Raw genomic sequence first — 16,160 nt, 5'->3', positions numbered from 1 at the left:
TTGCTTGTGTCATATGTTATAATATAAAAATAAAAACTCTTTATTTATGTTAATGTTAACTAAGTTTTTTTGTCTGTGTTGTGCTCATTTGTTTCGATTTCTCCTCGAGAGGCTGCGCGAGCCGTCAGTACATTAAAGTATAGGCAGCAGGCTACTAATTTATTCCAGTGTATTATATCATGTGACACTGAAGACTGGAGTAATTATGCTGAAAATTCAGCTTTGCAACACAGGATTAAATTATATTTTAAAGTATATTAAAATAGAAAACCATTATTTTAAATTGTAATTATATTTCACAATATTACTGTTTTTTTCTGTATTTTTGATCAAATAAATACAGCCTTGATGAGCAGAAGAGACTTCTTTCAAAAACATTAATAAAAGTAAAGTTTCTAAACTTTTGGCTTGTACTGTAGGCCTATAATCAAGTGATATTTAAAAATTCACAAGGGCTGGACCCTGTTGACCCAATCAGCATTTCTTGTCCAATGGTCGGTCAGTTTAAAGTTGTAATTTCATCCTTCTCATGGGCATTTAATGACTTTTTAGTATAAATCTTTTTTTTTTTTTTTTTTTTGCCCAATTTATCTGTCAACGAAAACCTGATTAATAATTATGCACACCTGAATAAAGGTGTCGTCATTAACAATTATATATCACTTATAAATGATTATTTGCAAAATGAATGGTAGTTATTAAGAATGATTAGGTTTGGATTTGATAAAATGTAGGCTACTTGAGAAAAATACTGTTAACATTTATTCTATTCTCCATTAGTCAAATTCTCCTATTTAAAATAGGAACAGTCCGTTTTAAATCTGTTCCTGAGTTATTTTTTGGGGTTAATATCATAATTATCTCATTCCTAATATATAAAGACAATATTTTATGAAACTAAATACTTTTCCCGGTAAACATTCTAATTACGCCACTTCCTGTTTAATTTCCCGCGCCCTCGTGTGAAGGGAATGCGACCGTTGCAGAGTCTTCAAGAAGTCGATGTTAAGGTAAATCATTTTATTTATCAAACATTAGTTATCCTTCTTCAAGTAAGAATGCGTCTGTTTATGATAAATTAAGTTGGGACTCGTTTCATGCCATTGGAATTTTATTTTTAATCAGTGCACTCTCTTTTAAAGTGAAAGTTGTATTTCGTTCTAATCGGTAACCGTTAAAAAGCCCGATGAACGCTGGAGACAGAACGTAAAATAATGTTTAACGAATCGAAATCCCTGCTACAATTGTGCTATCATTGGTTCTCGGCTTATTACAAAAAGGTCTTAGCCGAAAGAGCCTCACGACGTCGATGATTCAGTCAGAGACCGGTTTGTGTTGGGAACAGATTCAACCGATTCCTTGAAAGATCCGATTCAAAATAAAAATTAGTTCACAATTCGGACATTGATATGTAGATGTACAATCAGACGCTTTCTCCATCTATATTCATTTATACGGGTGCTACGATTAAAATACAATATGACACAGACAGGACGCATTTACTGTAATTAAAGAGTGTAACTTATACGGTTTTTACAGTATTATGATGTTATATCCGCCTATGACTATTTGTGAGCTTAACAGGTTTTGACCAATTTTTCTCAAAACAGTTAGACGCATTATGATAGTGGAATGCTCAATGCTGACAAGCGTGTTTGCATTGCAATGGCATAATGAGTCAGTTAAGCTTAATCACATTCCTGCAAGGGGATTGTCATTGTAGTTGATGTCATAGTTTGCCGTAGATGTTGTAGTTTAATTACTCTTGGTTACAAGATTTTTTTTTTTTTGAGAAATTTATATGAAAGGCTTGTTTTATTTATTAGAAAATACATTTTTGATGGTAAGCAACTAAGCATTAGGCAGGCAATCAAGCTGAAGGTTGTTAAATGTCTGCAGACATGCAGAACAAAGCAATACTGTCATATAACAGCAATCGATGTGATTGCTTTATGATGTAGGCTAACTCATAGAAAACAACAAAAACCTTCTACTAACACAGCCTATGTTTGATCATGTCATGATGAATGATGTTAAGTCATTGCATTTTCCTAATCACATGCTGGCCACCATCGGTCCTTGGTCTCCACCACTAGTATCCCATCATGACACAGCATGGCTCTGAGGTCCCCCGCCTGGAGCTGACGGTCAGGCAGCTGATACTGTCTAGTGAAACTCCTCGACACAAACCCATGCTCGTCCATCCTCACCCCATGCCGACCTCTGATTAACAGCCACCCCTCAAAGACTTGTATGAGGATGTCTTCTGGTTTAAATTGAGTCACGTCCAGCAGGATTTGAAACACTGGCTCTCCTGAGTCCTCGTCCCCACTGTCTGCTTGACTCCCCTCAGTGTCCATTTTAACCGGCAGACATTCAGGTCCCGGCAGGGCAAATAGTCGGTGATCTTCAGTGCATTCATTGAGATTCCTTGTTTTGAAGTGCTCCTGGTAGCGCACAGGGCTTGATATCCAGTGGGAAATAGTGATCCCCTCTCTTGCCATGACACTGGGTGCAGAGGTTACCTTGGCTTTTTGTGTAGTGAATGTGCAGTAGCGCGATGCCGTTAGAACCAACCAAAGCTATAAAAAGACAGTCCTCTGCTTAGGTTTCTGGGCATGGGATGGGGCGGACCATTTTAGAATAGGCAAAGAGAACTGATATGTTCACATTAGTATGTAGGAAGCTTGTACTCAACAAGCATGACATAATGTGTTGCTACACACACTACTGTTGAAAAGTTTGGGGACATTTTTGTGAGCGTATACAGTGACAATAAAGACTTCCATTGTTACAAAAGATTTGTTTCAAATACTGTAAGCTGTTTTGAACTTTCTATTAAATCTGGTTTCAACATTAATAATAATGATAAGAACTGTTTCTTGAGCACCAAATCAGCAAAATTGAATAATTTCTGAAGGATCATGTGACACTTGAGACTGTCACTGAGTAATAATGCTGAAACGCAACTTTTCCATCACAGGAATAAAATACATTTTCAAATATATTCTAAACAAGGATACATAAATGCTACACTATGTAGGAGCAAACTCCTGTTAAATAAATATGTATATACCTTAGTTTTTCTTCTGAGGTATGACAGTTTACAGACAGATGTGAATAATGAACCAGTACTGCCACCTTGTGGATATTTATTAGGAGTACATATATATATTTATGTATATATACCTGTATATTAGAGAGAGAGAGAGAGAGAGAGAGAGAGAGAGAGATTCTGGACATGGCAGTAGAATAGGCCTGGATTACGAAACGAATGTCTTTGGTCATAAAAACGTATCAAGCCAAGGCACTTGAGAATTTTAGTAAATATATAAAAAGCCTTTATTTAGTCACTTAGGCAATTAAATCAGTTCACAAACAACAGCTAATAAGCCTTCATCAGGGTGTGGGTAACAAACACACTCAGAGTTCTTTTAAACAACAATTAATTAGTCATGACGTGACAGTCACCTGATTACTTAATGTGGAATAGTCACAAGAGAGAAGACATTTTTCAGATAATTAATGATATAGAGACGACAGATCTCACTAGAACATAACCAAACACAATATATTCAAATAAACAAAATATTCCATAACATGTCCATTACATAAATGTCTGTTTAGGATTTGTATGCTTGCTTGGTTGTACGCTGCTGTTCAAAAGTTTGGGGTTGGTAAGATGTTTTTTTAAAGAAGTCTCTTATATGCTCACCAAGGCTGCAATTTTTTAACAAAAATATACAAATAATGTTAAATATCACTACATCTTAAAATAAGTGGTTTCTAATTTATTTATTCGAATTTTTTTTTTTTTTTTTTTTTCCAAAGTAATTTATTCCTGTGATGGCAATTTGGCAAAGCTGTATTTTCAGCATCATTACTCCAGTCTTCAGTGTCACATGATCATTCGGAAATCATTCTAATACTGAATTTGGTGTTTAAAAAAAAAAAGTATTAATATACATAGTATTAATGTTGAAACCTTGTGCTGCCTGCCTTACCATGATCATTTTTTTCAGGGTTCTTTAATAAATAGAGAGTTCAAAAGAACACCATTTATTTGAAATAAAAATGTCTTGTAATACTGTAAATGTCTTTACTGCCTCTTTTGATCAATTGAATGTGTCCTTGCTGAAAAAAGTCATAATAAAAAACAAAAACAAACGGTACTAACGTACTTCATGTTCAAATAAATGAATAAAATAATAAACCTCACATTTCAGCCTTTAAACAATTTTTAAGAAAAGGGATGAGGCAAAATGATAAATGGTTTATAGGTATTTTATCTTCTCTATGAAGAGTCCTAGATACATTATTTGAATTTATATTTTTAGAATATGCATTAGCTTATTTACAATCAACAACGGTGGATAAAAATTTGGTTCGATTTCGAATTTGTTTACACGATGACCATTTGAGACCATAATATAATTCTATTACTTGGGCACACCAGTGGCATGCTTTGATAATATTCTCAGCTTCCCACAATCCTGAGTTTTTCTCTCACTGAGAGTACACAATCATCACTAGTATCGTCGTTATGATCATTAACACTTTCTTTACATTATTACATAGGCTAACTCATCAAAATATATAATGTCATAATTTACCTGTTTGTCTGCTTTTTTCAAGGTTGGAGATGTGATTATTTTTTTAATGATTATTTTTCTCTATAATTCATTGTGTGTAGGTGTGTAAAAGTAACTAATCCAATTAGCAGTTTTATTTTGCAGTACGAGTCACTGAGCTGATAATCTCTTGAGACTGCGCTCTACTAATCCCCTTTAGTTGTTCTCTCTCTCTCTCTCTCTCTCTCTCTCTCTCTCTCTCTCTCTCTCTCTCTCCCGACTCCCTGAGTATTCACCCACCTCTAGTTTATGTTTATTTATGAATGGGGAATGAACAGAACTGATTCCTCTTTTCTCCATCCTTTCATTTGTAGAAGGACCATTGAATCTCTGTCTTCGTATAGTGTCTTTCTGTGTTCCCTCTTCAAAGCCATCCTCCTCCTGGCCTCGTTCAGTTACTCTGGCTTGGCTTGTTTGTTGTCTAGGGTGACGCTGTTGCTGGGGACGATGTCAGAACACATTCAGCTCTCAATAGCCCTGTGTAGGATTGGCTTTTATACGGTAAGCCAAGCATACGTCTCCATATTTTGCCGTACATTTTATGCATGCACATGTTGGTGCATTTTCTATGATTTTAGTTATTTTGATGTTTGTCCAAACTTATATTGGTGGAATTATGTTCTGTTATAATATCTTACAGGCCACCTGAAGCTACAGGTGGCATTCTCAACAGAATACACAATCTGAACACTGCAATAGTTCTCACATGTAGATCTGCATTCTGCATGATTACAATAGCTGGAATCATAGTCTGTGTCTGACAGCTTTCATGAGCTGGTAGCAAATCAAAAGTGATTAAACTGTGGTGAATATAGCGCCTGTTCATCCCCAGAGAGTAGTGTGGCAGGTGTTTTTGATAGTTAACCCTCGAGTTAACTTCTGTTATTTTATGCAAGAAGTCACAGGGTAACCTTATACAGTAGGAAAAAAAACCCAAAGCTGTAATCCTATTGTAACGTGTTCTTTGTTATGACTCGGGGTATTTTTCTTATCTACTCTTCCAGTTTAACAGTTACTATTGAGATATGCTGTTTTGTTTCAATATTAGAAATGTAAAAATAACTTTTGTTGGATTAAGTCCCTCGAGGAAACATCATATAGGTAGGATTATTGTTGCCATAGTTCCACAAACCTTTCCTCCATTGCATAATTCCACCTAGCAGCACCAATATAATTGCCTCTCTCGTTTCACCATGTTTGAAAGCTGTGTGTGGCAGAGCCTCTGTTCTCCTATTGGTCAATTTCACATTTGTGACGGAACCGTCGTGGAAGACCGAATTTTTTTTAAACATGCTATTCTTTCTGTCGTGACCTTTGTGAAGCGTTGCGGACATGGTGTTGGCTGTCATCCACTATAACACCAGCGCTATACAAGATTAAATGATTGATTCTTGTTTGTCATTTACAAATCACCACATCACCCTACGTCAAGCGGATCGTGCCAAAATTGGGCTGATATCGTGTAGTCTGAACCTGGTTGTATTCAGTAAAATGTTTTCATGTTTTTGAAATAAGTTTTCAGCCTTTTATGTCCACCAAGGCTGCATTTATTGGATCAACAATATAGTAAAACACTAATATTGTAAAATATTATTACAATATATGTATTTTAAATTTTAATTTATTCCTGTGATGGCAAAGCTGTATTTTCAGCATCATTACTCCAGTCTTCACTGTCCTTTAGAAATCACTCTTATATGCTGATTTGCGTTTTTTTTTTTCTTAGGATTCTTTGAAAAATAAACAGTTCAAAAGAACGACATTTATTTGAAATAGAAATCTTATGTAACATTTTAAATGTTTTTTTCTGTAATTTTTGATCAATTCAGTGTGTCCTTCCTTGCTCAATAAACGTTGACTTCTAAAAAATACCTTTTGACAGGTAGTGTAGCCTATATTGTAGATTTTAGTCAATATCCTATCAGTTAGTTTGTTTTAATATGTGTTTAGATGTGTTATATATTGTAAATCTTTCATTTTCAGCGGAGTCAGCACAATAAGAAATTGAAGGCAACAGGTGTGTGGCCCAGTGTGAATGTGGTGCACAGGCTGTGCGGGTGAAGGTCTTATTGCGTCTCATTAGTTTTCTGTAGGACCTTCATTGAGGTGGCAATGGAGGGGAAAATGACATGCCTTCTATTTTAGTTGTGGTCTAAAATTGTGGCACGTGGCTAACGGTTGTCCGGTCTCTCGCTCTTAAAGCCCCACCCTCCCTCATTCTCAGTTTTCCGTATACTCTACGTGCGTTTGCATGCGACTACATGTGTGTTTACTCAGTTCTAATGTCAGTCTGACATGTACTTATTTACACAAAACTGTTAATGGTAGAACTCTACTGCTTTTGCATTTTTCTGGTGTTCATGAGATGGTAAACTTTTGTTCATTGTTATTAGGAGCACAGTTTTCCTGTACAGAATACCAATGAGATGTGTGTTAACTGCCTGTTTGTTCTAATTCAGGTGGTCTTTGTGCCAATAGTTTGACTGACTAAGTTTGCATTCAATAGGTTCGCTGAAGAATGTTTTTCGGAAATGTTTGGCTCAGATTGTTCAAAACCACACAGTAGTGATTATTAGGCAGTATATTTCAGGATGGTAACCCTTACGAAAAATAAGTATACTTCAAGTTCATTTTATTAAGTATACTTAAGTAAAGTTCAAGTAGGGGTGTGCGATATCACGATTTTTGATCGTGGATGATTAAAATGTCTCCATGAACTACATTTGAGGAAATATCGTGCTGCTACAGTGCATTCTATCAGTTCAGTTCTGGCGCCTCCATCCCAACATACTCAACGCGACGTACATTCACACATCACATGTTAACGCAGAGGTAGAGTTACACAGAGGAGAGATGCAAACCCAGAAACCAGTAGGCAGGCATGAGTCTAGAACCAGTTAAACAAACCGGGACCAGAGAGGGTGGCACTGCAGGCACAGGTAAACTTGGCAGAAAACAAAGCAAGTCGGAGCTTCACATGACAGGACTATACAGGGAGTGACTAACGTTAACTAGCATGAGCAGACATGAGAGAATCTAGCAAAGAAACGAATGAGACTAAATAGCAGACAAATCAAAGGAAAAAATAAACGGGTGTACGAGCCATTACAAACTTTTTTTTTTCTCTGTGCGTTTCCAAAAAAGGAAAAAACAACGTGCAACAAGTCGCTGTCTGTTCATGGAGTGCTGAAATGTAAATTACTCATCATTAAAGTAATTTTGGCTTCATTATGGCTCATAACTTTTGGCATAAAATTTAAATATTTGTCATACCTGACCAGAAGATTTTCAGAAGACCTTTTTCCTAACGGTAAGGATTAAAGGATATCTGAATACTAAAAGAAATATAGCTAATGTTAGCACTGGTACTGTAATTTACACAAGATTGCAAACTCCATGAATTATCAGCTAAAGTTACTCTGTCCCTTCAGTCAGTCACATTAGTCAAGGAAGTTGTAGGTTGTGTTTGAATAATTACGTATCTAATTTATCTGAGGTAGGGATGCACCGATACCACTTTTTCCAGAATCGATCCGATCCGATACCAAAAATTCTGAGTATCGACCGATACCGGTCCGATACTGATACCAGCGCAGTTTTTTTTTTAATCAAGTAGAATTTCTATAACTCTGTGTTGAACTGATAATCACTATTTTGTGTGTTAAACACAATCTACTTAATACAGACAACTTCATTATAAAGAAAAACAACAACAACAAAAAAAATATATGATCATAATCTGACCTAAATGCTATTATAAACTAGATTAGTGGATAATTCAGCAGTAAAATTTAGTCTAGAAAAATCACGAGTGCACAATAATTGTGTAAAATCTGAACATTTTGTGAAAAAAATGTTTAGTGGGGAACAAATTAGAGACATTAGGCTAAGTGTAACTAAATCTGGTAAAATGATACACATTGCTCTTTGTATCGTTGTAAAATACATTCATGAAAAACAAGATAACAAAAATCAAAAATATCAATTATTGTATATATAGCCTACTATAAAATTGAGACATTTTTTAAATGTATAGCACAGCTGTTTAATGAGGTAGCAACATATGATAGATAGGACAGAACAAGAAAGGCTATTAGTAATCTTTCATTGCGTCCCTGTATTATGATGAAAGGCTCCAATACAGTGCGGCACAAAGCTCTTATGCACATCCCGAGCGCAGAATGATGCGCTTGAAGCAACATGAGTCTGACATGTTTAAAGGGATAGTTCACTTTGAAATTAAATTTTGGTATGTTTTAGCTTACCTCAAGGGCATCCAAGATGTAGGTGTCTTTGTTTCCGCAGTAGTTTCAATTTTGATATTTTTAGGTCAAACCGTTCTTGTCTGCCAGTCATATAATGCAGGTCTATGGTCACCACCTCAAAGAGCATGCACAGAGTCCAAATTAAAACAATTCCCCATCGTAAGTACACATTGATGGCCTAAGACACGAGCGGTTTGTGTGAGAAAACTAACAGTATTTATATTGTTTTTACCACTTGTACACAACCACGTCCAAGTGATCTGAGGGCGCGCGCGCTTCCGGCGCTTTCTTCTTCTTGTTTTTTTTTACGGCGGATCGCAAACAAATATGTGCATTATCGCCACCTATCTCAGAAATGGACCACTGACACTTTCCTATACTTCTTTAACCTATCAACCGACATAAATTCCCCTTATTTACCCACATAGAGGCTTCATAGAATTTCATCCGGCGTTGCGGAAAAATGACCATTTCCCCCCCATGACAGGAAAAAAAAAAAACTCATTTAATTCAGGCGCTTGCACAGACTAAGCCAGAACGCGCGCACACATCACACACCAGGAAGCGCGCGCGCCCTCAGATCACTTGGACATGGTTTGTGTACAAGAGGTAAAAACGATATAAATACTGTTCGTTTTCTCACACAAACCGCTCGTTTCGTGTCTTAGGGGTTCTCAATTCCAGTCCTCGTGACCCACTGCTCTGCACATTTTGTATGTCTCCCTTATTTAACACACCTGAACCAGATCATCAGCTCATTAGGAGAGACTCCATGAACTGAACTGAGTATTTCAGATAAGAGAGACATACAAAATGTGCAGAGCAGTGGGTCACGAGGACTGGAATTGAAAACCACTGCTCTAGGTCATAAACAACAACAACAACACCACAACAACAACAACACTAGGCTGCCCACAGATGCGCCCGCCTAATAATCGGCTGGATATACTTGGATATTGGCCGATGCCGATTATGTTAAAAAATGCAAAAAATCGGCCGATTAATCGTCCGACCGATTAATCGTCCGACCGATTAATCTGTCGACCCCTAATATGAAACCACGCCCACCTAGCTCGACGTGATTGAGTTAGCTCAGGCTTGGGAGCTAATGATATATGTTACTGACAGTACCAAGTCTGCAAATGCACAGGGCCTCGCGCTAAAGTGATAGTTGATGATGTAAAGCCAATTAAAAGTTCCTGTTTTTGCCCTTCGAAATATTATTATAGTTTAAAGACATAGCTACAAGTGAGACTGTATCGTGATTCTGTACTATTCTGCTAGTTGAAAATGTATTATGCAGTAACTTACAATATTACTCAGAGAGTGTGTGTGTGTGACAGTGATTTATGTGCATACATGTCACTCTTTTTTTACAGTCTATGGTACGTCAGCTTGGCATCGCTCATCAAGTTCGTAGAGAGCTTTATTCAGTCCAATTTAAATTCTGATTTTGGCCACCTCTCAAATGGGTCAAACCATAGATATATTACCTATTAGAGCCCGACCGATATGGATTTTTGGGTGCCGATACCGATATTAGGGAGTAAAAAAAGCCTGATATCGATATATTGGCCGATATTATTTATGTGTATTATAATACAGCAATATAGTACCAGTCAAAAGTTTGGACACACTTTCCCTTTCGTGTGTACAAACTTTTGACTGGTACTGTATATAGAATACACAATATACATAAACAGAATATATATATATATATATATATATATATATATATATATATATATAAACACATGTTTTGCAATGATCACTCAAATGCGGTGATCAAACACTTGTGGGACAAAGATATGTAATGGAGGCAGGGTGAATGATAGAATGAGAATGATACATTTGAGCTGTAACCAAACTAGCTTGCATTGCATGTTCTATTCTATATTATATTCTAAATACTGTTGCATAATCTTCATTAATGACTTTGTCTTTTAATTTAGTCAAGTCAAGTCAAGTCAAGTCAAGTCAAGTCAGTCATCTTCATTTATAGCGCTTTTAACAATGTAGATTGTTCCAAAGCGGCTTTACAGTGATAATAGGAAATTAAAGTAACAGAGATTGTTTTGGCTTTATAGCAGCTCCAGAATAAAGTTATTGTCCAGCTAAAGTTAGTTTTGATTGATTCACTTCCGTCGCAACATTCATTAGTTATTAACTTAGGGGCTGCTAACACGCCACCGTTTTAACAGAAAACTCTTAAGTTCTTTCTGCGCAAATATAAATTCCTATAATCTCTTGCCAGCCAAATTTAGCCCCGCCCACAACATTTGAGGTTGGGAAGTTCGGTCTGGACTTGATCCGTTGTGTAGCAACTATGCTGGAACCAGAGCTGTTCGGCCCAATCAGATTGTCAGGGCAGGCTTTATACGATACTTTATACTTTATATTCGTTTACAACAAAGATGACTGCCGCTGGAGAATTGAGATGTGTAGATTCCGCCATCGCGTCTGTTATATAAGATATCGACAACGCATTAATTTGAAAAGAGGAACAGAGAACCGCGATCAAGGCATTTGTCGATAGGAAAGATGAATGAAGAACATACGTCACTTACTCCGTTGCTCTGATTGGTTGTAGGTCTATCCAATTGAGTGCAGAGGCATTTTCTTTCCTGGTTCGGTTGAAACATGTCCCTTAATCACAGCCCAATGGAGCAGTATCATACTCATATTCTGACTAGAATCTGAGTATGACGACGTCAAGCTACTAGTCTCTACCAGTGGAGGAAGAACTCTTTTTACTAAAGTAAAAGTAATACTATGAAAACGTGTTTAATTACATATGTACAGTACGTTTATATTATTTTAAATAAGTAGTCAGCAAAATGTACTAAATGTAAAACTAGGCTACTCTTTATGCAAAATGGCCATATATAAAGTGTTATAATTATATAATCAATTATTGGAATATTGATTGATGTTGTAACATAGCGTAACTGTGCGTTCACACCGCCGCCGACTTGAGCTTCCAAAGTTACCGGAAGTCATTCATTTTCAATGGAAGCTGGCTTCTCTCAGCTGCAAGGAGCGTCAAATTCCTCGGCGTCGCGTTTTGGGCGTTTTGAGCGTTTTGAGCGTCAATCTGAAAGTTGAGAGAAGCTCAACTTTATGGTAATGAGCTATGACGCGGTTCAGCGGCAAGCAGCGGCAAAACGCCAGCAACCAATCGAAATAGACGTCCTTGGCGCTGGCTGATTCCGGAGAAACATACGATGTAAACTTTCGTTCCTACCAAAACATTAGTTCCGAGAAAAAAATATTAATTGCAGAGTTTAACCATCATAGAGTGAAAGTGTATCATTTGCATGTGTTTTAAAGTCCTGTCAGCTTGACAGGGCATAAGAACGAGCAGAGAGAGAGAGCCCCGGCCGCGCGCGCGCTTACTCACCCGAGCGCTGTCTTGAATGCAGCTCTCTCTCTCCCTCGCGCATATTAATCAAAATCAATTGATACGATGGTGTCGAAAAAAAACTCTCCAGGGATGAAATGTTTTCTGTGCTGACAAAAATTGCGCGATATCCTAAATTGCCGAATGCATTGCTTGTTTTTTCTGTTTACATTTAATGGTGCGACACTTCTCTTCTCCCATGATCGAACACAGAATGCTGCTACGTCAGAGCGGCCAAAGCGTCAACAAGCTTCCTCGTACTTTTTTGACTGGGCGGCCAGAGCTTCTTTGCAGCTCAAGTCGGCGGCGGTGTGAACGCACAGTTATAGGCAGAATGAGCTTTAACACTGTGTCTACACCAGACACGGCCGTTGTTGCTCGCCTCGCAACAGATGTTTACCATAGACGCGAAAAAGCGCCTGTTACAAAGCAGAACGAGGCATCAGTTTACTGTCGGAGATTTGTCGCTCGCGCCACACCGCATCCAGTGTAGACCACATCACTGATTTTAATGGGTTCAAATGTCTTTTGACACATCGTGCCGGTGCCGGCGTCCGGTGCCTTGTTCAGGCAGCAGCAGACAAGGGGTGTCTTAACGTAAGTTGCTTACCAGTACCAGTGCGGTGTGTTGAATGGTGATTTAAAGCTATGTTGTCACCTGGTGAGACGCAATGCTATACAGTAAATAAACAATGTCCCTGTCTTTTACTCTCACAACGAGCTTATCATACTCGTTTGCTACATTAGCTAGCTAGCCATGTTTCATACCTTGTTAGTGGAGTTGAAGCTAATGTGTGTGCATCTTACACCGTGTCTGAAGTAGAGACCTCATTTTACTGAAGTGAAAGGCTTGACTGGTGTTACTACAGTGACATGGGTCGCCATTAGTAAACAATGGAGCGCGCTCTGCTGGACAAACTACGTAGTTACACAATTTACAAGCATTTTATCCACATTATATGTTCTGTAAAAAAAAAAAATTCATATCGCCGGCATATCTGCGTCATATAAGCCGATACGATATATCTGCAACAGGCTCATATCGGCCGATAAAATCGGCAGACTGATAAATCGGTCAGGCTCTATTACCTATGAAGTTCAAGTAAATGCGCTAGAAATATGCTCTCATTCAAGAATGTGCATTTATTTCATGGACTGAGAAAACACCGACACCTGCAGGATTTCATCTGACATAAGCATATTTTAGTCTATCTGTTCCGTGAGAGCAACGGTACCGCAGACCGAGTGTAGCCTCTATATCTATAGACGTTTTTATAAATCTGAAAACTCCAAAAAGCAACGAAATTGTCAGACATCCATTAGTGCATGTTCACAGAGGAAAATAACTGAAATACAGCGTTGGTTGTTCTCTCGAACGATATTTGATGATAATGAAGGAATCCAAAGGCGTGGGTGAAGTAATGGGTGTATTAAATTATATGAAATAATCCCGAAAAAAGCACAAACATGGCAGAGATGGCAAGTTCAGCAGCTGGAATTTGCTGAGGGGAAGTGATGGCTAACAGCAGACAAACGGCTAGCTGTGACATCAGCGGCAATCCAACTGTCACTCAAGTGGCCATGCCCTTAATTATGCAGAACTTCAAGGCTTAAAATAATTTAAACGGATGAGTTCTAAAAAAATTCACCCCCCTCACAGTTTTCATGAAGGGCAAAATTAGCTATATAGACCAAAACCAATTTTTGTTCTAGGTTGTAAACATATATTTTTTTGCTGTAAAGTTTTTAACATGGGGGAGTTTTTAGCATTTTAACATGGGGGAGATATTGAATTGACTCCCTTTTGGAGCCTGTTTAGCGGCCAGTTGATGAATTGCGGTTTAAGTTACTTCCGTATTGGCTTCAAGAGAGAGACGGGGAGGTTGCACCTTGGTTCAGACATGTCCTTTTAACCATTGAACAATATGCTTGTAAAATTTCTGATGCTTAAAGGGGTGGTATGCCTCTTTTTACAATATGTAAAATAAGTCTCTGTTGTCCCCAGTGTGTATGTGAAGTTTTAGCTCAAAATACCCCACATATATATTTTTTTATAGCTTGTTAAAATCATCCCTTTTTGAGGGTCAGTAAAAACGCGCCATTTCGTGTGTGTCCCCTTTAAATGCAAATGAACTGCTGCTCCCAGCACAGAGGGCAGAGCTTCAAGAGCTTGAGTGTGTATTAGCAGCTCCAAATTACCTCACACAGACAAGCACTAAAATGTCAGAAACTGTTCTGCCTTTTATGTTTAAACTGTAGTCGGACAATGATTGAGAGACTCAAGAAGAAGTGACAACATGTAGAATGCAACAGGGCGTTTCTGAATGGTTAGTTGATGAAATAATGTAGCTGATGTGGAGACTATCACTATCTAACTAACTTAACTATCTTTAAGTATTTGATTAGCATATTCTGTCATGGTAATCTATAAAATCGCTCGTGTGGGAACTGTTGTAAGATGAGTGACATGCTATTGCATTTGTGTTACGTACTGTAACACAAGCTTGAGCAGACTCATGCTATATTTATTTACATGGCCATAAACACCAGGGGGCTGTTCCATAAAAGACGCTTAGAAAAGCGGGGATTAAACTCCAAAACCGGACTTGAATGAGCCTAACAAATGAGTTGGGGCTAAAGTGGTTCCATAAAAGGTAATTGAAGCTCACGCAATCTCACTAATTTGATCCAGGTTTATCTAGTCTAGATAATTGCGTGTGCACGCGTTTCTTAAGCAGCCCTAGAGGTCGATCGTGGATCAAATCGATCCACCATCAAACAGCGTATATTTTGTGCTGTTTTATGCGTTTGTAACATGTTTTTTTCCCCCTCAGTGCAAAACTTACATTTTACAGTTATATTCTCCATCTGTAAATGTTCGAAAGTCATGCAAATGTATCCATTTTGCTGCTAATTTTCATATTGAACGAGCGCTGCTGCGCGCATGCACGCCAAATAGGAGCGCAATAATTCTGACTAAAATATACATTTTGCTTGGAAAATTAATTTGCGATATTTTATAACACTAGAAATATCTTCTAATTATAATAATTTATCTTTAGGATGTTGGATAAGTTGCACTGAACTTCTAGCGAACAGAAGTACTTCAGTGAAGTATAGCCTATAATTCAGGGAAGAAACTAAATATATAGAGATACAAAATATAGTTTTGGGTATAGGACCTATGCTACTTAATAAAGATGATGTATACTTATTTAGTATGCTGAGAATTACAGCTTTTAATGCAATATTTTTTTGGAGAAAGCAAGAATCCCCAGTTTTAAATGAGTAGATTTAGTTTCTAAAGTACATTATGGAGAGGATAACATTAAATTAAGAGCAAATGTATACATTTTGAAAAGATATGTGCAACTCTAAAATTAAAGAATATTCCATAAAATAAAGGAATATATATTAGCCTACATACATTTTTATATAACCCTCCCTCCCTTTTATTTCTAGTTATTTTATTTATTTACTTATTTAATATTGAATATTTGATATTCAAATAATATTACTTGAATAACTATTAGGAATTATGTGTCATTATAAGAGTTTGATATAAATATGTTAATGTTAAATTTTTATTACTATTTATTTATTGTTTTTTGTCTTTTCCCCCTTAAATCACATGTAAAAATGTCTAACTATGTACTTTTTGGTTATTGTTCTAATCATGTGTGTTTTTAGGCTATGTGTTGGTGGGTATTATCACAAAAGAAAAAAAGTAGAAGGAAAAATAAGGAATATTTATTGGGGGAAAATATGATGTCTTTAAAGGAACTGTCAATTTGTATAATTGTGTTAAATGTGTTTGAATTGAAAGACATAATAAAGTACATTATATATATATATATATACTAA

At 37.0% G+C, this 16,160-nt stretch overlaps 2 protein-coding genes across 8 annotated transcripts in view; one reads left to right on the top strand and one right to left on the bottom strand.

Annotated features, from left to right (window-relative positions):
- The first annotated feature begins 917 nt into the window (after positions 1-917).
- The window catches only part of arl15a (ADP-ribosylation factor-like 15a), a 166,923-nt gene continuing 151,680 nt past the window's right edge, over positions 918-16,160 (top strand). For 4 of the 7 annotated variants that reach the window (XM_079873211.1, XM_079873206.1, XM_079873210.1 and 1 more), the window contains exons 1-2: positions 947-1,010; positions 5,057-5,132. In XM_079873211.1, the coding sequence (XP_079729337.1) occupies positions 1,003-1,010; positions 5,057-5,132 (84 nt within the window). In that variant the 5' untranslated portion in view covers positions 947-1,002. Of the gene's footprint in view, positions 1,011-5,055; positions 5,133-16,160 lie in introns of those variants that run through there. The other 3 variants (XM_079873209.1, XM_079873208.1, XM_079873207.1) reach the window with 3 other exon arrangements.
- On the bottom strand, positions 1,742-2,745 carry hspb3 (heat shock protein, alpha-crystallin-related, b3). Its single transcript, XM_079873213.1, has one exon. It carries the CDS (start codon positions 2,502-2,504, stop codon positions 2,052-2,054), a length of 453 nt encoding a protein of 150 aa, XP_079729339.1. The 5' UTR covers positions 2,505-2,745; the 3' UTR covers positions 1,742-2,051.

This window comes from Squalius cephalus (genome assembly GCF_949319135.1).
Source record: "Squalius cephalus genome assembly, chromosome: 5".
In the NCBI taxonomy this organism is placed as follows: domain Eukaryota; kingdom Metazoa; phylum Chordata; class Actinopteri; order Cypriniformes; family Leuciscidae; genus Squalius; species Squalius cephalus.
Note: the sequence above shows the minus strand (reverse complement) of the source record. Positions and strands in the feature narration are given on the sequence as shown.